The 25,885-nt window shown below is 42.5% G+C and overlaps 1 protein-coding gene across 4 annotated transcripts in view; it reads right to left on the minus strand.

Moving 5' to 3' along the window:
- cdkl1 (cyclin-dependent kinase-like 1 (CDC2-related kinase)) overlaps positions 1-25,885 on the minus strand; it is a 28,599-nt gene that overhangs the window by 1,252 nt on the left and 1,462 nt on the right. Inside the window, exons 2-10 of one of the 4 annotated variants that reach the window (XM_054796539.1) lie at positions 24,454-24,575; positions 18,749-18,967; positions 17,686-17,807; positions 12,700-12,772; positions 12,476-12,566; positions 12,193-12,393; positions 11,962-12,044; positions 11,803-11,859; positions 29-190 (exon numbers count right to left, since the gene is read on the minus strand). In XM_054796539.1, coding sequence (XP_054652514.1) covers positions 29-190; positions 11,803-11,859; positions 11,962-12,044; positions 12,193-12,393; positions 12,476-12,566; positions 12,700-12,772; positions 17,686-17,807; positions 18,749-18,916 — 957 coding nt within the window. In that variant the 5' untranslated portion in view covers positions 18,917-18,967; positions 24,454-24,575. Of the gene's footprint in view, positions 1-28; positions 191-11,802; positions 11,860-11,961; positions 12,064-12,192; positions 12,394-12,475; positions 12,567-12,699; positions 12,773-17,685; positions 17,808-18,748; positions 25,448-25,885 lie in introns of those variants that run through there. The other 3 variants (XM_054796538.1, XR_008573421.1, XM_054796540.1) reach the window with 3 other exon arrangements.

Genomic DNA, 25,885 nt, shown 5'->3' on the forward strand with positions numbered 1-25,885 from the left:
AGTACTTGAACATGTGGCGCCCACTCACCCCAGCCGGGAGGTGTTTGCGCGGCAAGCGTGTCCTCTTGTTGCCTTGGCGCTCCTGCTCTCGGCCGCCACCCTGGCTCTTCCCCCACAGGCTATTGAAGTAAGGATGCTGCAGCAGCTGCTCGCACGTCAGACGTTCCGACGGGTTCATCCGCAGACACGCCTGAAGCCACCAGTTCATGTTCGTCATACATCCAGAACGTATCAATTGACATTTAAAATAACTACAATACACTCCACATTCCTAGCTGCATATTTACACTGGATACAATACGGAATAGCTCCATTTTTAATTAGTATACTATGTACTGTATGTACACCTTTACTTTTTCATATTTAAAAAAAAACTATATTGATGTATACATATACACTAGGTCCCCAACTTACTAACATCCGACTCACGAACATTGGGAGATACAGTACAAACGCAAGCTGACTGGTCTATATTTTCATGTATTTTGCCTTGTAGTACTGTAACTCCATACTGTACATGCTTGACCAGTAGAGGGCACTGTGACACTGCTAATGGGACCAACAGGTAGAGGAAGACTGGGGGGAGGAGAAGTGAAGAAAAGCTAAATTGTACAACCCCGACAGAGCGTGTAATTAAAGTTATGAAGAGGGTTTTTTTTAATCCTGTCCTGTCCAGCCTTTAAAGCAGATAGAATTGTAGATCTAAATGTCGTCAAGTGCGCAACAGATTTACTCTGCCAGGGAGAAGTGTGATATACACTTCCCCTGTTATTCTGAATTTATTTGACTTTGATGCTTGTTATTAAGCAAATTTGGAGCGACCAGACCGGAGCAGGAGGGCACAGAGAAGAAGGGAAATGAAAACTGGGGGGTGCGGGGATAAGAGACATTCAACACACTCACGCAGTACATTACAACAGAGAGACACTTTTGAACATCGGCAGGGTCCACCATGAACTTTCATTTAGCCTCTCAGACTTTGCCTTTCTTCTGCGCCGGGAGAACGCAGCAGCCTGCGGGCCCGGTGAGCTGAATACCCGGCGAGCAAAGCATCCGAGGCGTAAACGAGGCAAGCGGGTCGGCCTGCATGCTAGGCTAAAAGCTAGAGCGACTAGGCCACCGCTACCAAGCCTGCTGCTAGCCAACGTCCGCTCTCTTGAAAACAAGATGGACGAACTACGAGCAAGGATTACAGCTCAACGTGAGATCAGGGAATGCTGTGTGCTCACCTTCACAGAAACCTGGCTGACGGAGGATATACCGGACTTGGTGATCCAGTTGGAAACATTTGCTGCTTACCAGGGGAGATCGGACTTTAGCGTCTGGTAAACACAGAGGTGGCGGCGTCTGTGTTTACGTAAACAAACGGTGGTGCACAGACGTACAGACGATGGAAAAGCACTGCTCGCAGGACATTGAGCTGCTGATGGTGAAATGCAGACCTTATTATTTACCTCGTGAGTTTAGCGCTGTGTATTTAACTGCTGTTTACATCCCACCACGAGCTAACACCGCTAACGCACTAGGCCTCCTGCATGACATCATTGACAAACACGAGACCAAACACCCGGACGCTGTATTCATTATATCTGGCGATTTCAACCACTGTAACCTCAGGACTGTCCTCCCCAAATATTACCAGCATGTGAGCTTTCCCACAAGGGAAAATAACATCCTGGACCAAGTCTACTGCAACATGAAAGGTGCTTTGAAGGCTGTTCCAAGACCCCACTTTGGAAAGGCTGACCACATCTCAATATTCCTTTATCCAACATACAGACAACTTCTTTAAACAAGCTCCCCCTGTACGTACAGCAGTTAAAGTGTGGAATGAAGAAACTGATCAAGTACTTCAGGACTGCTTTGGCTGCACAAACTGGGATGTGTTTAAAACTGCAGCGGGGAGGGAAGATTGTACTGTTGATTTGGATGAATATGCTTCTGCTGTTACTGGCTACATTAGCACATGTATAGAGACTGTTACCACCACCAAGTATTACAGAAAATACCCTAACCAAAAACAGTGGATGAACTGTGATGTAAGGGCTAAGCTACGTGCTCGTTCGACTGCATTTGTCATGGGCACCGCTGATGACTACAAAAAGGCCAGATATGACCTGAGGAGGTCCATACGGGAGGCCAAAAGACAGTACAGACAGAAGCTGGAGGGCTACTATTCCACCTCAGACCCTCGGCGCATGTGGGCGGGGCTCCAGCACATCACAGACTATCGACAGCGGGGTAGCGTAGCCACGTCCAGCCATACCACACTTCCAGATGAGCTGAACGAGTTCTATGCCCGCTTTGACACCCAAACTCCTGATGAGCAGAGAGGGTGGCTGGACTTGGGGAGCACACAGGACTCACCTCTCATGGTGACATCAGCTGATGTGCGCAGGGTTCTGAACAAAACAAACCCACGAAAAGCAGCAGGGCCAGACAACATCTCAGGACGTGCACTTCGGGTTTGCTCATCAGAGCTAGCTGATGTGCTTGCTGACATATTTAACCTGTCGCTTGCACAAGCATCTGTACCGACCTGCTTTAAGTCCACCACCATAGTGCCCGTACCCAAGAAGAGCAACGTGACCTGCTTGAATGACTATCGCCCTATAGCACTCACTCCTATTGTTATGAAGTGCTTTGAAAGAATAGTCATGACCCACATCAAAAAGAGCATCCCGGCCACTGTGGACCCCCTACAGTTTGCATATCGCCAGAACCGGTCCACGGATGATGCAGTCAACACTGCCATCCACACAGCCCTTTCTCACCTACAGGGCCAGGACACATACGTCAGAATGCTATTTATAGACTATAGCTCTGCTTTTAATACAGTCAGCCCCCACAAACTCACAAATAAGCTCCTCACACTTGGCCACTGGGACCCCACAGGGGTGTGTGCTGAGTCCGCTCCTCTACACGCTCTTCACCTACGATTGCGTGGCCTCCCAGAACAACACCAGCATCATTCAATTTGCGGATGACACTACAGTCATCGGACTGATCACTGGTGGTGTTGAAACATCATACAGAAGAGAGGTGGCGGACCTCATAGCTTGGTGTCGTGATAACAATCTCCTTCTCAATACAGATAAGACTAAAGAGATGATCATCGACCCAAGAACAAGGGAAAAGGAGCCGCATAGACCCCTGTTTATTGATGAGACTGAGGTGGAGAGGGTGAAAACCTTCAAGTTCCTTGGCACACACATCAGCGAGGACCTCACCTGGTCTCACAACACCCAACAAATTCTGAAGAAGTCCCAAAGGAGACTGTACTTCCTGAGAAGACTGAGGAAATTTGGCATGTCCACCACAATCCTGAGTTGCTTCTACAGATGCACTATGGAAAGTGTCCTTACCGCCTCCATCACTGTTTGGTACGGTAACTGTACAACACGTGATAGGAAGGCACTCCAGCGGGTGATCAAGACCTCACAGAACATTGTTGGGGCAGCCCTCCCCTCACTGCAAGACATTTATAAAACTAGAGTCCTACGAAGAACACACAACCTCATCAAGGACAGCACACATCCACAACACTCATTATTCACACTCCTACCGTCAGGCAGACGCTACAGGAGTTTGAAGTCCAGGACCACAAGGCTGGCAAACAGCTTTTACCCACAGGCCATCAGGCTTCTCAACGAAGCACTCACACACGCCGCACGCAACACACGCACACACTCATAGCACTTTATTTATTTATTTATTTGTATTATTTATTTGTATTAATGCTTCTTCTGTTTTTGTTGCTTAATTTATTGGTATTTATGTTTATGTTTCTTATGTTCTTATTCTTTCTTGTGTTTTCTTTCTTTTCGTGGGAGAATGAACAGAATAAGATTTTCATTGCATAGTATAACTGCTGTTTTACTATGCACATGACAATAAAACTCTCTTGAATCTTGAAGAGGGGGACAAAAAAAAATAGAGACAAGAACAACAGCAGCAACAACAACAATTGTGACAACAATAACAGAACAACAGAAACATACAGAACTACATCAGCAAATAAATGTCTGTGACAACTTTAAAGACGAACAAGGACATAAGGACAAAGGACAAAATATCAACAACCACAATGACAATGCTGTCAATCACAATCACACATAATAGCAGTCATGAAATGATGAACTATGATAGTGATCACAATGATAATACTGCATTGAAAGTAAAAAAAAAGTTTATGAAGAGTTAATAGGCCTGCTTAATTCTATACCACCCACAGACCTCTTTTAGAAGAGTCGAACCACGACGACGACCATTTGTCCTTTTTATCAATATCGCCTCCTCCACCACTCCTCTTCAAAGGTAAATAACATTTATCATTACGTATTACTATATCATATTTATTATTGTTTTTTTCATTAATTATCCTGGTTTAATATTACTACTGCATCCAAACTCATATTTACATACATACACATATACTGTATATGTATACACGTACATGTAGTACCTATATCATTGCTAATATTACCTTTTACCCTACATAAGAACGGCCGTCTGGAACCAATTGTGTTTGTAAGTTGGGGACTTAGTGTATACATTTTTTAATTAATATTTTTAAATTACATTTAAAAAATATGTATATACTTAAAAATTTATGTAGATATATATTTGCAGTGCATATAATACTGAATTTATGTTGCACTTGCACATTTTTAATTAGGATACTATATACTATATATAGTATGTCTATATAAAGTGTGTATATGTTTTTAAAATTCTATACATACACATTTTTCAAACATATACATATAGATACACTCCTGATCAAAATCTTAAGACCAGTTGAAAAATTGCTAGAATTTGCATTTTGCACATTTGGATCTTAATGAGGTTTTAAGTAGAGCTACAATATGCAAAACAAGAAGGGGGAGTGAGACAACAAGCATTTTGAAAAAGTCATTTATTGAAAACAACAATTCGTACAACATACGTACTTCCCCACATTACTCACTGAGTTATCCAGGGTGTTATTATGTTGTTGGTTTTATTACAGCGACGGTGATTTCAACAGTATGACTATATATATATATATATATGTGTGTATGTGCGGTATATATGTGTATATATATATATATATATATATATATATATGAATATATATATGTATGTATGTGTATGTATGTATATATGTTATGTATATATATATGTATATTTTTTTTTTACAATGATGTGCATTACAGTAACTTTGATTCTATTCACTATCATGGATAATCATTTCATTACTACAGTTATGTGTGACTGTTTCAATGCGGTATTATCATGGTGATCACTATCATAATTCATCATTTCATGACTGCTATTGTGTGCGACTGTTTCAATGCAGTATTGTCATTGTGATCACTGTCATAGTTCATCATTTCATGACTGCTATTATGTCTGATTGTCATTGACAGCTTTGTCATTGTGGTTGTTGATATTGATTTGTCCTTTATCCTTGTTCGTCTTTATAGTTGTCACGGACATTTATTTGCTGATGTCGTTCTGTATGTTTCTGTTGTTCTGTCACAATTGTTGTTGTTGCTGCTGTTGTCCTTGTCTCTTGTCTCTCTTTTTTTTGTTTTTGTCCCCCCCCCCCCCCCCCCCGTTTCCTTTTCTCTTCTTCTCTGTCCCCTCCTGCTCCGGTCCGGGCGCTCCAAATTTGCTTTATAACAAGCATCAAGGTCGAATAAATTTTGTATGACAGGGGAAGTGTATATCACACTTCTCTCTGGCAGAGTAAATCTGTTGAGCACTTGACGGCATTTAGATCTACAATTCTATCTGCTTTAAAGGCTGGACAGGACAGGGGAAAAAAGAAAAAAAAAAAAAAAAAAAAAAAAAAAAAAAAAAGAAAACAACAATTCAACTGAAATAGGCTGTTTATCAGCTGATCAAAAGTTTAAGACCACAGGCTATAAAAGCCCAAATGTGCTCCAAATGTTGATGTAGTGTCATCATTCCCCCTGTCATGCCCTCCTGATGGTGAAGCTAAGAAGCTTTCTCTTTTCCAACGTGGTGGGATTGTGGAGCTGCATAAGCAAGGCCTCTCGCAGCGTGCCATGGCTGCTGAGGTTGGGAGCAGGAAATCAGTCATTCTACATTTTTGGAAAGATCCTGAGCATTATGGAACAAAAAAGTCAAGTGGTCGACCCAAAAACATCACACCTGCGCTGAGCCGGAGGATCCCATTGGCTGTCATCAAGACACAGGGCGGTCTTCCACCCACATGAAGGTCCTTACTGGTGCCGACTGCAGCGCAATAACCATCAGACACCATCTGCAGGAAAAGGCTTTAAAAAACATATTCAAATACCTCGTCTCCTTCAACGCCACAAAAGTGCCCGTTTGGACTTTGCCAGGGAGCATCAAAGGTGGGACATTGAAAGGTGGAAAAAACTTTTATTCTCTGATGAGAAAAAATGTAACCTTGACGGTCCAGATGGCTTCCAACGTTACTGGCATGACAAGGAGATCCCACCTGAGATGTTTTCTACCCGGCACAGTGGAGGGGGGCCATCATGGTCTGGGGAGCTTTTTCATTCAGTGGAACACCGGAGCTTCAGGTGGTGCGGGGTCGTCAAACGGATGCAGATGTTGGGGCGGGCATCCCTCGTGACTGAGGGCCCTCGTGTGTGTGGTACCAGCTGGGTTCTTCAACAGGACAACGCTGCAGTTCACAATGCTGGCTTGACCAAGGACTTCTTCAGGGAGAATAACATCACTCTTTTGGACCATCCTGATTTCAATCCCATAGAGAACATTTGGGATGGATGGCAAGGGAAGTTTCTAAAAATGGCCATCAGTTCCAGACAGTTGATGGCCTTGGTGAAGCCATCTTCACCACTTGGAGCAATGTTCCCACTAGCCTCCTGGAAACACTGGCATCAAGCATGCCCAAAGCCATTTTGGAAGTGATGAACAAGAACGGTGGAGCTCCTCATTACTGAGTCCTACTGACAACATTTTTGGTTCTGCTTTGGAGAGTTTTTTGTTATTTTTTGAGCGATGGTCCTAAACTTTTGATCGGGTGATTATTTTTTTTTGTTTAAATTACAAGCTCCAAGTGCTTTTGGTCTCACTCCCCCTTCTTGTTTTGCATATTGTAGCTCTACTTAAAACCTCATTAAGATCCAAATGTGCAAAATGCTAATTCTAGCAATTTTTCAACTGGTCTTAAGATTTTGATCAGGAGTGTATGTTTTATAAAATATATATTTATTTACAGTAGATATAATGCTGAATTTATATTGCAATTCTCCATTTTTTGTTAGTCTACAATATATGTACACATTTACATTATAAAAAAAATATATAGTATACATATACCTGTATATATACAGTATATACTGTATACAGTCAAACCTGTCTTAGCAGCCACCTGTATAGAACGGCCACCTGCCTATAGCGGCCACTGAAAAATCCCCCTCAGAAAATTTACGTGTTATAGGCCCTGTGTATGGCAGTCACCTGTCTAACGCAGCCAGCGGCCACCCATTTTGTATCCCTTGGTCAATATCTGACCGCAGATAGCGGCCAAAATGCCGACTCCAGCAGAAGCTTCATGCACGAAAAAGTTTCGTTTTTTAAGCAATGAAGCCGTCGTGTGTAGACTTTAATTACTGAGTCCTAGTTCGACATAATAAAGCCGTCTTCTTACTTTGCAATGCCGCCCTGAAGATTCAATGATGGCCAAAATGGTAATCTTCCCACTTTGCAATGCCGTGAATAGATTCTAAAATAGCCAAAATACCTGAATAAAACATCTAAAATATCACTTTATTGCAGACTAATTAGAGATTAGAAGCCCATTCAAAAAGAAATGAGCGATGGTATTGTTAGTTTACGACGATCTTCGCACCTCCTCCGCACTCAATTGTTCACGTACACACCCATTCATGACTGCTTCACGCGTATCCTGTACATACAGGTATATCCTTGGGCTCGTTCACTAAAACTTTTATTTCTTGCTTTTAAAATCATGTTTTAAAAAAAAATCAAAGATGGAAATTTGTGACGTTCTGCAGGACAGGAGCGAGCGTCCCCTGTCCTGCGCTCTTATTTGGCGGGCTGTGCCTTCTCCGGGGAGGAAGAGGCAGCCGCTTCATGCCTGGTGGTCGCGCAGCTGCGGTCAATTAACATTTGTAGCGGATAAAAGGCCAGCGCCGTCGAATGTGCGGCGCTGGTTCATTGTTGTTATTTACTAATTTCCTCACCGGAGCTGTTACCTAGATTTTTTTTTTTCTTTTTTGTTACCTAGATTTACCTACCTGTTTATGTGTCAACATAGCGTTTTCCCCTATGTCTCTTGGTTTTGCTCCAGTCTTCTTATGAATACATGTTACTATGTGTGCGCACAAATTCAAAATGGCCGCCAACCTGTCTATAGCGGCCCCCTGTCTATGGCAGCCACTTTTGCCGTTTCCCTTCAGTGGCCACTATAGACAGGTTTGACTGTATTTATATTTTAAAATACATATACTGTACATTTAAAAATATATATATATTTATGTACACATGTATGTTTTGTATCGATAGGTTTACATCAGATAAAATACTGAATTAATGTTGAATTTTTCAATGTTATAATTAGTGTATTACATACAGTGGTGTGAAAGAGTTTGCCTCCTTCCTGATTTCTTCTTTTTTTGCATGTTTGTCACACTTAAATGTTTCATATCATCAAACAAATGTAAACAGTCAACGACAACACAACTGAACACACAATGCGGTTTTTAAATGAAACTTTGTTATTAAGGGAGAAAAAATCCAAAGCTCCATGAAAAAGTGATTGCCCCCTAAACCTAATAAGTGGTTGGCCCCCCTTGGCAGCAACAAATGCAATCAAGTGTTTGTGATAACTTGCAATGAGTCTCTTCCAGCGCTGGGGAGGAACTCATCTTTGCAGAATTGTTGTCATTCGGCCACATTGGAGGCTTTTCCTTTTTAAGGTCATGACACAGCATCTCAGAGGTCACCAACAGATGGCCGGACATTCTCCTTAAACAGAATTCATGCTTCCATTTTTCACAGCAAGTCTTGCAGGTCCTGAAGCAGCAAAACAGCCCCAGACCATCACACTACAACCACCATATTTTACTGTTGCTTTGATGTTCTTCTTTTGAAATGTGGTGTTACTTTTACCACCTGATAGAATGGGACACATCTTTCAGAACGTTTTTTTAGCCTTTTGTTTCATCAGACCAAAGGTCTTGGGGATCATCAAGATGTTTTCTGGCAAAATTGAGATGAGCCTTAATGTTGTTTTTGTTCAGCTGTGGTTTTGGTCTTGGAACTCTGCCATGCAGGCTGTTTTTGCCCAGTGTCTTTCTTATGGCCATGTAGGTTTGGATTTTTTTCTCCCTTAACAATAAAAAGTTTCATTTAAAAACTGCATTTTGTGTTGAGTTGTGTTGTCGTTGACTAATCTTAAAATTTGTTTGATGATCTGAAACATTTAAGTGTGACAAACATGCAAAGAAAAAAATCAGGAGGGGGCAAACACTTTTTAACACTGCTGTATGCACAAACATATATAGTAAGTAATATTTTAAAATATCATAGAATATATATTTTGAAATCATATACATATTAAAAATATGATTAAAAATACAATATTTGTAGAGATAGATATAGCTTACTAATTAAAAATAGGAAATTCAATATATAGTCAAGATTTATATCCAGTGAAAACATGCAGCTGGTAGGTAATTTAAAGTTCTATCTAAATATAAATTATTTTTGAAATACCGTAATATTATATGCGTATATGTATAGCAGCCCGATACTGGCATAAAATTGTAGTATCGGTCAATATCAGCAAGGTGTTTTTCCCTACAATGAAAGCCGATATGGCCCGTTAAGCGCCACAGGCAATATTGCTGTTGCCGTGACAGTCAACACGCAGCCTAAACCTGAGCTGATGTTTTGCTTTACCGTGTTCGGGGTGGCAGGACACCGGTAATGGTAAGCGGGGTAGCTCATATGGAGACGCCGCATCGAGCGCGAAAGACGTATGCCAACGTCGCCACCACACTGGATGTGGCAAGAGTTGGCACGGGGAAGACGCCTCATTCGAGTGCTGCCAACCAAATCCCAGAGAATAACATTTGACAGGTATGACTTCATTACCTTTGATAGTATGTGGCCCATAGACTAGTCGTGTTACATGACCTGGAGACGTCCTTAAAAATGCTATTTTTTCATTGGATACCGGGTGCATTTTCATTCGTATGCATGCTTGTTAGGTACGGTAGATTACTTCCTCTTCAGTTTTGTATCGGATGTGTTGGACCACATCGACTCATACGATGGCTTCCAATGTTAAGTCCAACTTGAAGCCTTTCAAACTCAAGGATCTGCGCTTCAGGACAAGATAAAAGCGATATAGGATATCAATTCACTTTAATATCTATCTGCAGATGAAATTTCATTCAAATCTGATGGTGCGAAGTGGAATTACTACATGTCACGTTTGCATTGTTGTCCTATTTTCAATATGGATGTCTTGATTGTAAATATAAAAGCAAATAAAACACATTTAACAAAATCATGCTCAACAAAATATAGATTTTCTCAAATATGGAGTGAATGTTGCTGGATTTTACACATTCCTGCCATGGATGAAAGCTAGGTATTCCTGTGGAATACACGGCATGCTGCTGCACTGCAGTGTGAGGCCTATAATGTGCATGAAAAACTTGATCTTCTTCCCTTTTTGATGATCAAAAATATGTAAATAGCTACTACTGTTGACTTTAAAAACAGAATTTTACAGCCTAAGTTAACTTATGATTTATTTTTAGTAGGGTTGTACTTGCCAAGGTCCGTGGGTCCATCACAGCTTTTGTCTTGACTCAATGTTCAAGCAATGGGAACCAAAGGCGCTATTTCCCGCTACGAAATTTGCTCTAACTTCTTTAATACTTGGGGTGGAGAAGTCAATGAGGTACTAAATTAAAGTCATGCTTTATCAGACAGAATTAGAGGGATAATTGGCATTTTTTTACATGAAGTTGTATGGCAGTGTAGTCCATCAACAGCGACTGACCCCCCCGCTTGGTCTCCTTAGTCCAGTTCTAGTCGGATTTCAGTGATGAAGCACGTAGTACCAGGTAGTCGCTGGGGTTTCACAAGTAAGGAGTTTGGCTTCTACGTTCAAAAGTGTAAAACATTTACATCATAAAAATGCCGACTCAAAAGTGTGTTATAATTGTTTCCCGCCGTATCCCTGCACACTGTTGCCTCTCCGTTCTTGTGTATGTGATGAAGACGCTCACGTCTACCTCCGCAATCGAGGGCCGCAGCCATCTTGTTTATGTGTGTTTTCCACAGCAGAAGAAGACACGAGCGTCTTCGCCACAGACTGGAGAGGTGATCGTGCGTAGAGTTACAGCGGGAGACAAATTGTGAGGCAAATTGTGCCAGTAACGTTGGAAGCCATTGGGATTCGTGAGGTCAGATTTTTTTTTTGAGTCGGCATTTTTGTGATGCAAATGTATTACTCTTTTGAACACATTTTGTTTTGAGAAGCTATACTCAGCGACTACCTGGAACTACCGACCAAGCCGACCAGAACTGGACTTAGGAGACCAAGTGGGGGGTGAGGCGCTGTTTATGGACTACACTGCTGATGGGATGTCATACGACTTCACGTCAAAAACATCCCAACCATCCTTTCAATCAGACTTCATTTGGCATCTTTCAAAATTGTGTCACATTGCTACACAGGCCGCATGATTTGGCCATCATAAAAAAGCCAATATCGGACATCCCTGTGTGTGTGTGATTTGATTATCTTCTTATTACCTTCATGAGACTCAACGCTTGATGTGACAGGTTTGGATATTTCAGCTCAAAAGGTTCCTAAAGGTGGGCCAAAAAAAGAAAGGTTGGAGAGTCAGTGGCCACAACATGAGGTACACCTGCCTCCACAAGTTTCGTGTTTGGCATCAAACGTCATCTCACCATCTCCGAAGGTTCAGGGATGGAGAGGCCGTGGAAGAAGTGATTGTTGCTGAAAACCTGCTGGTGTCGAGAGATCAGGTCTCCTGCAGAGGACACGGACGCCTGTCATGTTTTTCAAGACTTACTGTTAGGTGATGCTCATCAAAGATCCTGAGCTGTGTTTTTATGTCATTGTTTTCAAAGTTCTTCGTGCGAGCAGATAGTGTTCCACGTCAATGCTGGTGACCTCACCCAGGGTCTTGCGGATCAGGTACAACTGGTCCATGTCGGACTTCCCGGGCCACAGAGGGACTCCAGAAAGGAGCTCGGCGAAGACGCAGCCAATGGCCCACACGTCCACGGGGGGGCCGTACTGCGTGTCTCCCACCAGCAGCTCGGGGGCCCGGTACCAGCGCGTGGCCACGTAGTCGGTGTAGCAGTCACACGGCCCGGCTGAGGACACAAACAACAACAGGAAGCAGGTGTAATGATGGCGGCGTCCACCGGGTGGCATCGCCCCGTGGGTTGCACTCACTGAGAATCCTGGCAAAGCCGAAGTCGCACAGCTTGATGACCTGCTGTTTGTTGATGAGAATGTTCTCCGGCTTCACGTCTCTGTGGATACACTGCCGGGGGGGCAAAGGGCAGACTGTTAACGGGGGTCAGTGCCATGTTTGCTAGCGCTTAACTGCCGCTTTGTGGGGGAAAAGGAATGCTCGTTAAAAAGCTGCAAAGAGTGTGATAGTCACGTCAACTTACGTTTTGTTTGTGGCAAAAGTTGACGGCTTGGAGCGTCTGCCAGGTGATGCTCTTCACCAGGTGCTCGGGAACGCTAACAACGACAACGACACTTTTCACCATGTGATCGCAAATGCCAACAATGAGAACGCACCTCACCAGGTGATCGAGAACGTCAATGACCATACTTTTCACCAGGCGATCAGGAATGCGAACAACGACAGCACTTTTCCCCAGATGATTAGGAACACTAAGAACAACAAAACCTTTCAAGAGGTCATCAGGAACGCGAACAACAACAGCGCTTTTCACCAGGCGATCGAGAACGCTAACAACAACGACACTTTTCACCAGACGATGAGGAACGCTAAGAATGACAACACTTCTCACCAGGTGATCAGGAACGATAAGAACAACAACACTTTTCACCAGGTGATGAGGAACGCTAACAACGGCAGTTTCACCAGGTGATCAGGAACGCAAACGAAGGCAACACTTTTCACCAGCCGATGAGAAATGCTGACGACGACAACACTTTTCACAGGTTGATCGGGAACGCTAACAACGAGAAAGAAACTTTACCGGGTGATCAGGAATACTAACATGGACAACACCACTTTTAACCCAGCGATCAGAATCGCGAACAATGAGAAAGAAACTTTTCGCCAGACGATAAAGAATGCTAACAACGACGACAAACATTTCACCAGGTGATCGGGAACACTAACAACATCAATGCCACTTAACCAGGTGACTGGGAATGCTTGTGACGAGAACGACACTTTTCACCATGTGCTCACAAACATAAACAACGAGAATCACGACCACGACACTTTTCACCAGGTGATCGGGAATGTAAATAGAACACAGAATCACACAAACAAGAACAACAAACGCATTAGCACCAATGACATCATGGTTGTGGTTTTCTCATGACTGGGGACTAGCATCACATATGGGGATTGCTATGACATGCTGTGATATCGCCAACTTTAGCTTCCGGTGGAATAAAGTCACTCTCAGTGAGTTCCTGTGACCTCATCCGGCCTCTGGAGATCGCCGATGTTTGGCACGCAGCCGTGTTGTCTCAGCGGTGGGCTGTCTTTCACAGTTACCGTGGAAACACGCGGTCACGTGACTTGCGATTCATAACAAGGTTTTGTCCAGCAGCGGCAGCGGGTGCAAGCGTACGAAGCGGTGACAGCACCCCGCCAGCTGAGCCCGCTGGGAGAGCGTCACTGTAAACATTCCCGGCGGAGCGCGGGTCAGCTTCCCGGGAGACCAGAACCTTAGGGAGGCAGGGGCGAGGACGGAGGGGGAGGGTGGCCGACAAAGGCGAGCGAGGCGATCCGATACATACAGCATGTCACGAGAGGATCGTACAATATTACACACCGATACCACACCATCATCTCATCAGTTAGAATTTTAAAAGTGACAAGTCATGAGAAAAAAGTTGAAATTTCATGAAAATGAATTTGGATTTTACAAAAAGTTGTTTCTTCACAATAAAGTTGGCATTTTACATGAAAAAGCTAATTTTACAAAAGTATAGTTGTCATTTTATGAGAATGAAGTCATCGTTTTTTACAAAAAAAGTCACAATTTCATTGAGAATAAAGTTGTTTTTTTAATCACATAAGTTTGAGAAAATGTAATTTTATGTGAATAAAGTCAATATTACCAAAAATAGTCGCAGGTTTATGAGAATAAAGTCACAATTTCATTGAGAACAGTCAGAATTTTACAAGGAATAAAGCCACCAATATACTCCTCATCGAAAACTCGTCTTAAGACCAGTTGAAAAATTGCTAGAATTTGCATTTTGCACATTTGGATCTTAATGAGGTTTTAAGCAGAGCTACAATATGCAAAACAAGAAGGGGGAGTGAGACAACAAGCATTTTGAAAAAGTCATTTATTGAAAACAACAATTCAACTGAAATAGGTTGTTTATCATCTGATCAAAAGTTTAAGGCCGTCGCTCAAAAAATAACAAAAAACTCCCCAAACCAGAACCAAAAATGTTGTCAGTAGGACTCAGTAATGAGGAGCTCCACCGTTCTTGTTCATCACTTCCAAAATGGCTTTGGGCATGCTTGATGCCAGTGTTTCCAGGAGGCTAGTGGGAACATTGCTCCAAGTGGTGAAGATGGCTTCACCAAGGCCATCAACTGTCTGGAACTGATGGCCATTTTTAGAAACTTCCCTTGCCATCCATCCCAAATGTTCTCTATGGGATTGAAATCAGGATGGTCCAAAAGAGTGATGTTATTCTCCCTGAAGAAGTCCTTGGTCAAGCCAGCATTGTGAACTGCAGCGTTGTCCTGTTGAAGAACCCAGCTGGTACCACACACACGAGGGCCCTCAGTCATGAGGGATGCCCGCCCCAACATCTGCATCCGTTTGACGACCCCGCACCACCTGAAGCTCCGGTGTTCCACTGAATGAAAAAGCACCCCAGACCATGATGGCCCCCCCCTCCACTGTGCCGGGTAGAAAACATCTCAGGTGGGATCTCCTTGTCATGCCAGTAACGTTGGAAGCCATCTGGACCGTCAAGGTTACATTTTTTCTCATCAGAGAATAAAAGTTTTTTCCACCTTTCAATGTCCCACCTTTGATGCTCCCTGGCAAAGTCCAAACGGGCACTTTTGTGGCGTTGAATGAGACGAGGTCTTTTTAAAGCCTTTTCCCGCAGATGGCGTCTGATGGTTATTGCGCTGCAGTCGGCACCAGTAAGGACCTTCATGTGGGTGGAAGACCGCCCTGTGTCTTGATGACAGCCAATGGGATCCTCCGGCTCAGCGCAGGTGTGATATTTTTGGGTCTACCACTTGACTTTTTTGTTCCATAATGCTCAGGATCTTTCCAAAAATGTAGAATGACTGATTTCCTGCTCCCAACCTCAGCAGCCATGGCACGCTGCGAGAGGCCTTGCTTATGCAGCTCCACAATCCCACCACGTTGGAAAAGAGAAAGCTTCTTAGCTTCACCATCAGGAGGGCATGACAGGGGGAATGCCTGGCAGAAAATGAACATTTTGAGTAGATTTGGGCTTTTATAGCCTGTGGTCTTAAACTTTTGATCAAGTGATAAACAACCTATTTTAGCTTTTTTTTAAATTTAAATTACAAGCTCAAATTTTTTTGTCTCACTCCCCCTTCTTGTTTTGCATATTGTAGCTCTACTTAAAACCTCATTAAGATCCAAATGTGCAAAATGCAAATTCTAGCAATTTTTCAACTGGTCTTAAGATTTCGATCAGGAGTGTATGTGCGAATAAAGTGCTAAAAATGAAGTTGCAATTTAATTAGAATAAAGACATAATTTTTTAAGAAATAAATTGTAATTTCAATCAAGTAGAGCTCTAATTTTAGAAAGAAAAACGTGTGCAAATTTACAGAAATAGTCCGCATTTTATGAGAATGAAGTCTCATATATATATATATATATATATATATATATATATATATATATATATATATATATATATATATATATATATTGTATATATATATATTTATATATATTGTGTATATATATATATATATATTTTTTTTTTAAGTATCAAGTCATCATTGATTGAGGAAAGACATTTAACAAAAATCTAATCCTACTTTTATGAGAATAAAGTCATACCTTCACAAAAAATGAATTTCACAAAAACAAAGTTGTAATTTTATGAAAATGTTCATCATTCTTCATTTTTATGGAAATAAAGTTGGAATTTTTTTGGGAAGTAAAGCTCTAATTTTCCAAGGCTAAAAATAGTTAATTAACAAAAACAAAAAGATGTAATTCCATGAGAAGAAAGTCTTAATTTTATAAAAAAAAAAAAATAAAGTCATAGTTTTTCAAAAAATAAAGTTTTATGAAAATTAAGGTTTTTTTGGGGGGGGGGGATTTAGGATGAAGCCATAATTTCATTGTAGATAGTCATATTTCACAAAAATCAGGTCGTGATTTCACTGAGAAAAAAGTCATAATTTTACAAAAAACAAAGACTAGGTCTTTCACCCTCATCGATAAATCGATTAATCAAACAATTAAAAAAAGAAACTAATTCAATAATCTTGCTGGCCTTGATAAATTGACATGTGCATGCATGCAAGTTGAAATAGCTGGAATATTTCAACTAAAAAATGGCAGAAATAAATTAAAAATTTTAAAAAGCGGAAATTCTACAAGCACAAAGTCTAAATATTAACGACTTCAACGAGAAAAAAAAAATGGAAAGAGAACCACCAAAGAAAGTTGTAATTTTTGGAAAATTAGGTCCCAGAACAAGTTCCAATGTGCGAAAAAATAATGCCAAAATATTATGGAAATAAAGAAAGTCATCATTACAAGTATGAAATTTACAAAAGGAAAGTTATTAATTGTGAGCAGAAATGGGAAAAAACCTTAATTTTATGAGAATAAAGTCATAATATGAGGAAAAATAATGTCACCTTAGTAGCAGAGTTGAAATATTAAAGAAAAAGTTTTTTTTAAGAAATATGACAAACAAAAAATACAGTAGTTATTTTTTGTCAAATTAAGTTGCAGAAAAAGTTATGTTACGATAAAAGTAAAAATATCACGGCAATAAAATCATAAGTACAAGGAGAACATTTACAAGAAGAAGGTTGAAATAGTTGGACAAATGAAACAAAAAAAAAACATGCAGCAGAAATGGGGAAAAAAAGGTAAAATATTAAGAGCAAAAAAAAATTGAAAGAGAAATTACAAATAGTGGAAAATTAGGTTACGGAAAAAGTTAGAAAAAAGTTGTGTAAATGATGTCAAAATATGATGAAAATGAAGTCATCATTACGAGAGGTATAGCTGAAATAGTTGGGAAAAGTGCATAATGATTGAGCACTCTGAAATCTGCCTAGCAACAAGTGTCCATGCAAACATGTAACGTGAGGACGACGGAGGAAAAAAAACAAACAAACAAGGAATTGATGTTGGACGTATTTGGTTTGTCAAGGTTTATGGTGATAGGGGCGAGTCACCCACCCTCGGGGGTGTCGGTCCAGCTCGTGGAGAAGCGTGTGGTCGCAGTACTCGAAGACAAGGTGCAGCTTCCTCTTACGTCGGAACACCTCGATGAGATTGACCAGGTTGGCGTGTTTGAGTTGCTGCATGAACACAAAAGACGCAAACATGAGATCACACCAGCGAGACGCTCAACCTCGCCTTTGCGCTCCTCAATCCGAGCGTTAATGGGCGGTAATAAAGATGCCGTCGCCCCCGGCAACCGGCCCCTGTCCTCTTCTATTTATGAGCTCCTGCCGTTTGGGAGGCCGCTGCCACTCCCTCCCGCCACCGCATGACTAATTAAACGTTCAACAAGTCACACTTTCACCAAATAAGGCTCAAGTCAGCACCGGCTTTCAAAAGAAAAGTCTGACATGGAGACAACGCGCTTTACTTTGAAAATGTTTTGAGTGGATTCATCTACTTGATGTCAGCTCAAACTGTGCATGCTTTCTGATTTCTTTGTTTTTTGCATGCTTATCACACTTGAATGTTTCAGATCATCAAACAAATGTAAATATTAGTCAATGACAACACAACTCAACACACAATGCAGTTTTTAAATGAAACTTATTAAGGGAGAAAAAAAACCACACACCTACATAGCCCTGTGTGAAAAAGTGATTGCCTGCGTGAAGGAGAATGTCCGGCCATCTGTTGGTGACCTCAAGCTGAAAGCAACTTGGGTTCTGCAGCAGGACAATGATCCAAAACACACCAGCAAGTCCACCTCTGAATGGCTAGTGGCCTAGTCAAAGGAAATGCTGACAACCCATAACTTTTTTTATATCTACTTCTTCACCTTTTGCACTTTTCAAACACTGAAGTGCTGGCGTTTCAAGTGGCTGATTAGGTTTTTTGTGTGGTTGATCCCCCTCATTACTGCACATTGCACATTACTTGATCAGTCGCGATATTCATAAATTTGCTTATTTGACTGATAATGTCTTTGGGTGCAGCTGAGTGTACCTAATGTTGCATCCACTGATCACAACTGTCAATGTTCAGGCAAAAACAGGACTGTAAAATGTTGTGTGTCCACCTTGAGCATCCTGATCTCCCTCAGTGCGATCTTCCTGATCACGGGATCATCCTCGGACTCCACAAACTTCTTGATGGCCACAACCTGGCCCGAGTCTCTGTTCCGGCACTTGAAAACCACGCCGTACGAGCCCTCGCCGATCTTGCCGATCTTCTCGTACTTCTCCATCCTCAAGCTGGACCCGCACACATCCAAAGGGAGTTGCAGAGGGAGCAAAGTCTGTAGGACTTAAGGGGGGGTTGGCTTTAGTCAACAGGAGCACAATGAAATTCAATCCAGTAAAACACTGCAGCCATTATAAAGATAGCGATGCTCAGTTGATTTAACAATGTTTATCACTGCGGTCAAGAGTTTTGACTCCTTCATATCAAAGCCAAAATATTAAGAACAGCTGTCTGTGTGAAGCAGTGTACTACACATACAAAAAAAAACACTGCTAAAGAAAGTGACAGTGTCAAGCAAAAATGAGCACTTTTTCATTGAGCTTTTGAATGGGATGGCTCTCATTGGACGGACTTAGTAGCTTTGTGTTACTCTACTGTATGTATTGGCCCGCGGCACATTCTAAAAAATGTAATTTAACAAGGAAACTGAAAAAAAAACACCAGCAGCAAAAATGGGAAAAATCATTAGCAATTACACAGGAATAAAGTCAAAATATTAAGAGAAAGAAAGCTTATTTTTAATTAAAAGTTGTTTTATTAAAAAAAACTAACTTAAAGTCATAATATGAGAAACAACAAAACAAAGTTGTGTTTTGGCAATAAAGTCATAATTAGGAGAACAAATTTTCCAAGAAGACAAGGGAAAGAGCTGGAAAATTAAACAAACAAACAAAAACCCCAGCAGAAATGAGGGGGAAAAAGTAATTTAGTACAAAGTCAAAATATTCCGACTAAAAAGTTGCACTCTAACGAGAATTAAAAAAAACAAGACAAAACAAATAGTTGCAGTTTTTGGAAAGTTACAATCCTGAAAAGTTATAATAATACAAATATGTCAAAAATATTGTGGAAATAAAGTTATAATTACAAAAAGACAAATTTACAAGAAAGCTGAAAGTTGGAAAATTAAAAAAAAAAGAGCAGAAATGGGGAACAAAAAACCCCACTAATTTAATGAAAACAAAGGCCTATTATAAGAAAAAAAATCCTTTTAGTATAAAAAAAAGTAACATGACAAAGTACTGTTGAAATGTTGGGAAAATTAGATTTATGTTACCTCCCCCCTGAGCTACCACCTTATCGTGGTGGAGGAGTTTGCGTGTCCCGATGATCCTAGGAGCTAAGTTGTCAGGGGTTTCTATGCCCCTGGTAGGGTCACCCACGACAAACGGGTCCTAGGTGAGGGACCAGACAAAGAGTAGCTCAATAGACCTCTATGATGACAAAAAACATTGGACCACGTTTTCCCTTGCCCGGACGCGGGTCACCGGGGCCCCCCTCTGGAGCCAGGCCTGGAGGAGGGGCACGATGGCGAGCGTCTGGTGGCCGGGCCTGCGCCCATGGGGCCCGGCCGGGCACAGCCCGAAGAGACAACATGGGTCCCCCCTCCAATGAGCTCACCACTCATGGGAGGGGCCAAAGGGGTCGGGTGCAGAGTGAGCTGGGTGACAGCTGAAGGCGGGGACCTTGGCGGTCCAATCCTCAGCTACAGAAACTAGCTTTAGGGACATGGATTGTCACCTCTCTGGTAGGGAAAGAGCCTGAGCTGGTGCATGAGGTTGAGAAGTTCCGGCTAGATATAGTAGGACTCACCTCAACGCACAGCAAGGGCTCTGGAACCAGTCCTCTTGAGAGGGGTTGGACCTTGTTCCACTCTGGCGTTGCCAGCAGTGAGAGGCGACAGGCAGGGGTGGCAATTCTTGTTGCGCCCGGCTTGTGGCCGGCATGTTGGAGTTTAACCCGGTGAACGAGAGGGTAGTTTCCCTCCGCCTTCGAGTGGGGGGACGGGTCCTGACTGTTGTTTGTGCTTATGCGCCAAACAGCAGTTCAGAATACCCACCTTTTTTGGAGTCTCTAGAGGAAGTACTGGAGAGTGCTCCCTCAGGCGATTCCCTTGTTCTGCTGGGGGACTTCAATGCTCACGTTGGCAGCGACAGTGAGACCTGGAGAGGCGTGATTGGGAGGAACGGCCCCCCTGATCTGAACCCAAGCGGTGCTTTGTTATTGGACTTCTGTGCTCGTCACAGATTGTCGATAACAAACACAATGTTCAAGCATAAGGTTGTCCACATGTGCACCTGGCACCAGGACACCCTAGGCCGCACTTCCATGATTGACTTTGTGGTCGTATCATCGGACTAGCGGCCATATGTTTTGGACACTCGGGTGAAGAGGGGGGCGGAGCTGTCAACTGATCACCACCTGGTGGTAAGTTGGCTCCGATGGCGGGGGAGGATGCCGGTCAGACCTGGCAGGCCCAAACGTATTGTGAGCGTCTGCTGGGAACGACTGGCAGAGTCCCCTGTCAGAAGGAGTTTCAACTCCCACCTCCGGGAGAGCTTCGACCATGTTCCGAGGGAGGTGGCGGACATTGAGTCTGAATGGGCCATGTTCCGTGCCTCTATTGTCGAGGCAGCTGATCGGAGCTGTGGCCATAAGGTGGTTGGTGCCTGTCGTGGCAGTAATCCCAGAACCCGTTGGTGGACACCAGTGGTGAGGGATGCCGTCAAGATGAAGAAGGAGTCCTATCGGGCCTTTTTGGCTCATGGGACTCCGGAAGCAGCTGACAGGTATCGGCAGGCCAAGCGGTCTGCGGCTCTGGCAGTCGCTGAGGCAAAAACTCGGACATGGGAGGAGTTCAGAGAAGCCATGGAGAACGACTTCCGGACGGCTTCGAAGAGATTCTGGACCACCATTCGGCGTCTCAGGAGGGGGAAGCAGTGCACAGTCAACACCGTGTATGGTGGGGATGGTGTGCTGCTGACCTCAACTCGGGATGTTGTGGATCGGTGGAAAGAATACTTCAAAGACCTCCTCAATCCCACCGACACGTCTTCCAATGAGGAAGCAGAGCCTGGGGACTCCACGGTGGGCTCTCCTATCTCTGGGGCTGAGGTTGCTGAGGTTGTCAAAAAGCTCCTCGGTGGCAGCGCCCCGAGGGTGGATGAGATCTGCCTGGAGTTCCTTAAGGCCATGGATGCTGTAGGCATGTCTTGGTTGACACGACTCTGCAGCATCGCGTGGACATCGGGGGCAGTGCCTCTGGATTGGCAGACTGGGGTGGTGGTTCCCCTTTTTAAGAAGGGGGACCGGAGGGTGTGTTCCAACTATCGTGGAATCACACTCCTCAGCCTCCCCGGTAAGGTCTATTCAGGGGTTCTGCAGAGGAGGATCCACCGGATAGTTGAATCTCGGATTCAGCAGGAGCAGTGTGGTTTTCGTCCTGGTCGTGGAACTGTGGACCAGCTCTACACTCTCAGCAGGGTCCTTGAGGGTGCATGGGAGTTTGCCCAACCAGTCTACATGTGTTTTGTGGACTTGCAGAAGGCATTCGACCGTGTTCCTCGAGGAATTTTGTGGGGAGTACTCCGGGTGTATGGGGTATCGGACCAGCTAATTCAAGCTGTTCGTTCCCTGTATGACCGGTGTCAGAGTTTGGTTCGCATTGCCGGCAGTAAGTCGGACCCGTTTTCAGTGAAGGTTGGACTCCGCCAGGGCTGCCCTTTGTCACCAATTCTGTTCATTATTTTTATGGACAGAATTTCTAGGCGCAGCCAGGGCGTTGAGGGGTTCCGGTTTGGTGGCTGCAGGATTGAGTCTCTGCTTTTTGCAGATGATGTGGTCCTGCTGGCTTCATCAAGCCGTGAACTTCAACTTCACTGAATCGGTTCGCAGCCGAGTGCGAAGCGGCCGGGATGAGAATCAGCACCTCCAAGTCCGATTCCATGGTTCTCGCCCGGAAAAGGGTGGAATGCCATCTCCAGGTCGGGGATGCCCCAAGTGGAGGAGTTTAGGTACCTTGGGGTCTTATTCACGAGTGAGGGAAGGATGGAACGCGAGATTGATAAGCGAATTGGTGCGGCGTCTGCAGTGATGCAGACTCTACATCGGTCTGTTGTGGTGAAGAGAGAGCTAAGCCAAAAGGCAAAGCTCTCAATTTACTGGTCGATGTACGTTCCTACCCTCACCTATGGTCATGAGCTTTGGGTAATGACCGAAAGGACAAGATCGCGGGTACAAGCGGCCGAAATGAGTTTTCTCTGTAGGGTGGCTGGGCTTTCCCTTAGAGATAGGGTGAGAAGCACTGTCATCCGGGAGAGACTCGGAGTAGAACTGCTGCTTCTCCGCATTGAGAGGAGCCAGATGAGGTGGCTTGGGCATCTGGTCAGGATGCCTCCCGGACGCCTCCCTGGGGAGGTGTTCAGGGCAAGTCCGACCGGTAAAAGGCCTCGGGGAAGACCCAGGACACGTTGGAGAGACTATGTTTCCCAACTGGCCTGGGAATGCCTAGGGATCCGCCGGGAGGAGCTGGACGAAGTGGCCGGGGAGAGGAAAATCTCGGCCTCCCTGCTTAGGCTGTTGCCCCCGTGACCCGATTTCGGATAAGTGGTAGAAGATGGATGGATGAATGGATGTTACAAGAATAAAAGCAAAAATAGTATGGCAATAAAGTCATTATTGCAAGGAGAAAATTTACAAGAAGAAAGTTGAAATACTTGGAAACATTCATCCAAAAAAACATCAGAAATGGGGAAAAAAAATGCTGTAATTGTCCGCATATAAAGTCGAAATATTGACAGTAAAAAGTTGTATTGTAAGAGTAAAAAGAGAAACAACAAAACAAAAAAGTTGTCACATGTGCATGCATGCAAGTTGAAATAGCTGGAATATTTCAACTAAAAAATGGCAGAAATAAATTAAAAATTTTAAAAAGCGGAAATTCTACAAGCACAAAGTCTAAATATTAACGACTTCAACGAGAAAAAAAAAAATGGAAAGAGAACCACCAAAGAAAGTTGTAATTTTTGGAAAATTAGGTCCCAGAACAAGTTCCAATGTGCGAAAAAATAATGCCAAAATATTATGGAAATAAAGAAAGTCATCATTACAAGTATGAAATTTACACAAGGAAAGTTATTAATTGTGAGCAGAAATGGGAAAAAACCTTAATTTTATGAGAATAAAGTCATAATATGAGGAAAAATAACGTCACCTTAGTAGCAGAGTTGAAATATTAAAGAAAAAGTTTTTTTTAAGAAATATGACAAAAAATACAGTAGTTATTTTTTGTCAAATTAAGTTGCAGAAAAAGTTATGTTACGATAAAAGTAAAAATATCACGGCAATAAAATCATAAGTACAAGGAGAACATTTTCAAGAAGAAGGTTGAAATAGTTGGACAAATGAAACAAAAAAAAAACATGCAGCAGAAATGGGGAAAAAAAGGTAAAATATTAAGAGCAAAAAAAAATTGAAAGAGAAATTACAAATAGTGGAAAATTAGGTTACGGAAAAAGTTATAAAAAGTTGTGTAAATGATGTCAAAATATGATGAAAATGAAGTCATCATTACGAGAGGTATAGCTGAAATAGTTGGGAAAAGTGCATAATGATTGAGCACTCTGAAATCTGCCTAGCAACAAGTGTCCATGCAAACATGTAACGTGAGGACGACGGAGGAAAAAAAACAAACAAACAAGGAATTGATGTTGGACGTATTTGGTTTGTCAAGGTTTATGGTGATAGGGGCGAGTCACCCACCCTCGGGGGTGTCGGTCCAGCTCGTGGAGAAGCGTGTGGTCGCAGTACTCGAAGACAAGGTGCAGCTTCCTCTTACGTCGGAACACCTCGATGAGATTGACCAGGTTGGCGTGTTTGAGTTGCTGCATGAACACAAAAGACGCAAACATGAGATCAAAAAGTAAAAAGTTGTATTGTAAGAGTAAAAAGAGAAACAACAAAACAAAAAAGTTGTCATTTGTGGAAAATTAGTTTCCGGAAAAGGTTGTTATCACAATGATGTCAACATTACATGAAAAAAATTTACCAGAAGATCGTTAAAATAATTAGGGGATAAAAAACAACAAAAATGTGGGGGGGAAAAAATTTTAATTTTACGAGTATAAGTCAAAATATTAAGAGCAAAAAGTTGCATTCTAATGAGATACGAGAAACAACAAATACATTTGTAATTTTTGGAAAATTAGGCTCCGGAAAAAGTTATGTTACGAAAATAATGTCAAAATATTCTGGAAATAAAGTTACACTTACCAAAAAAAATGTACACGAGGAAAGTTGAAATACACCAAGTCCCCTACTAACAAACATCCGACATACGAACACAAGCCGACTGGTCTATTTTTTTCCCGAAAATTGACATATTTTGTCATTTAAATTTTTTCAAAATACAAAGGCGCTATTTTTGTATTGCGTGCCATTCCGCCGCTACGAATGGTGGGTAGCAGCATCCCTCTCGCGCGATCTTTCTCAGTTCGTCACTGCCCTTGTCGCTGATAACATCTCGGAGCACGCCGTTTGAACCCCATTCGATACTTTACAGAGACGTTTGTTATCCGTTATCATGGCTGACAAATGGAGTGCAAGTGCTAGTAGTAGTGGCAGGAAACGTCAAGCAATTTCTATGGAAACGAAGGTGGCCATCATCAGGAAGTTGGACGGTGGCGAGAAAATGGCTTATGTAGCGCGTGCTTATGGAGTGAATCCCTCAACCATAGGAACTATTTACAAAGGCCTTGTTCGAATTATGGAACATGTGAAGACTTCTGTACCAATGGCATCCACTATCAGAGTCTAACGACGATGAAGATTTGTCCTTTCTTCAATAATTCCTCCTCCTGCTCCACCACTACCACCACCGACGTGTGCTCAACCACTCCTCTTCAAAGGTAAATAACATTTATCATTACGTATTATTATATCATATTTATTATTGTTTTTTTCATTAATTATCCTGGTTTAATATTACTACTGCATCCAAATTCATATTTACATACATACACATATACTGTATATGTATACACGGACATGTAGTACCTATATCATTGCTAATATTACCTTTTCCCCTACTAATAATTTAGTAAAGTACAAAGTAAAAATATGAGCAAAAAGTAACATTTCTAATGAGAAAAAAAATGGAAAGAGAAAAAAAGGTGTAATTTTTTATTAGGTTCCG

This window comes from Dunckerocampus dactyliophorus, chromosome 13 (assembly GCF_027744805.1).
Source record: "Dunckerocampus dactyliophorus isolate RoL2022-P2 chromosome 13, RoL_Ddac_1.1, whole genome shotgun sequence".
Lineage (NCBI taxonomy): Eukaryota > Metazoa > Chordata > Actinopteri > Syngnathiformes > Syngnathidae > Dunckerocampus > Dunckerocampus dactyliophorus.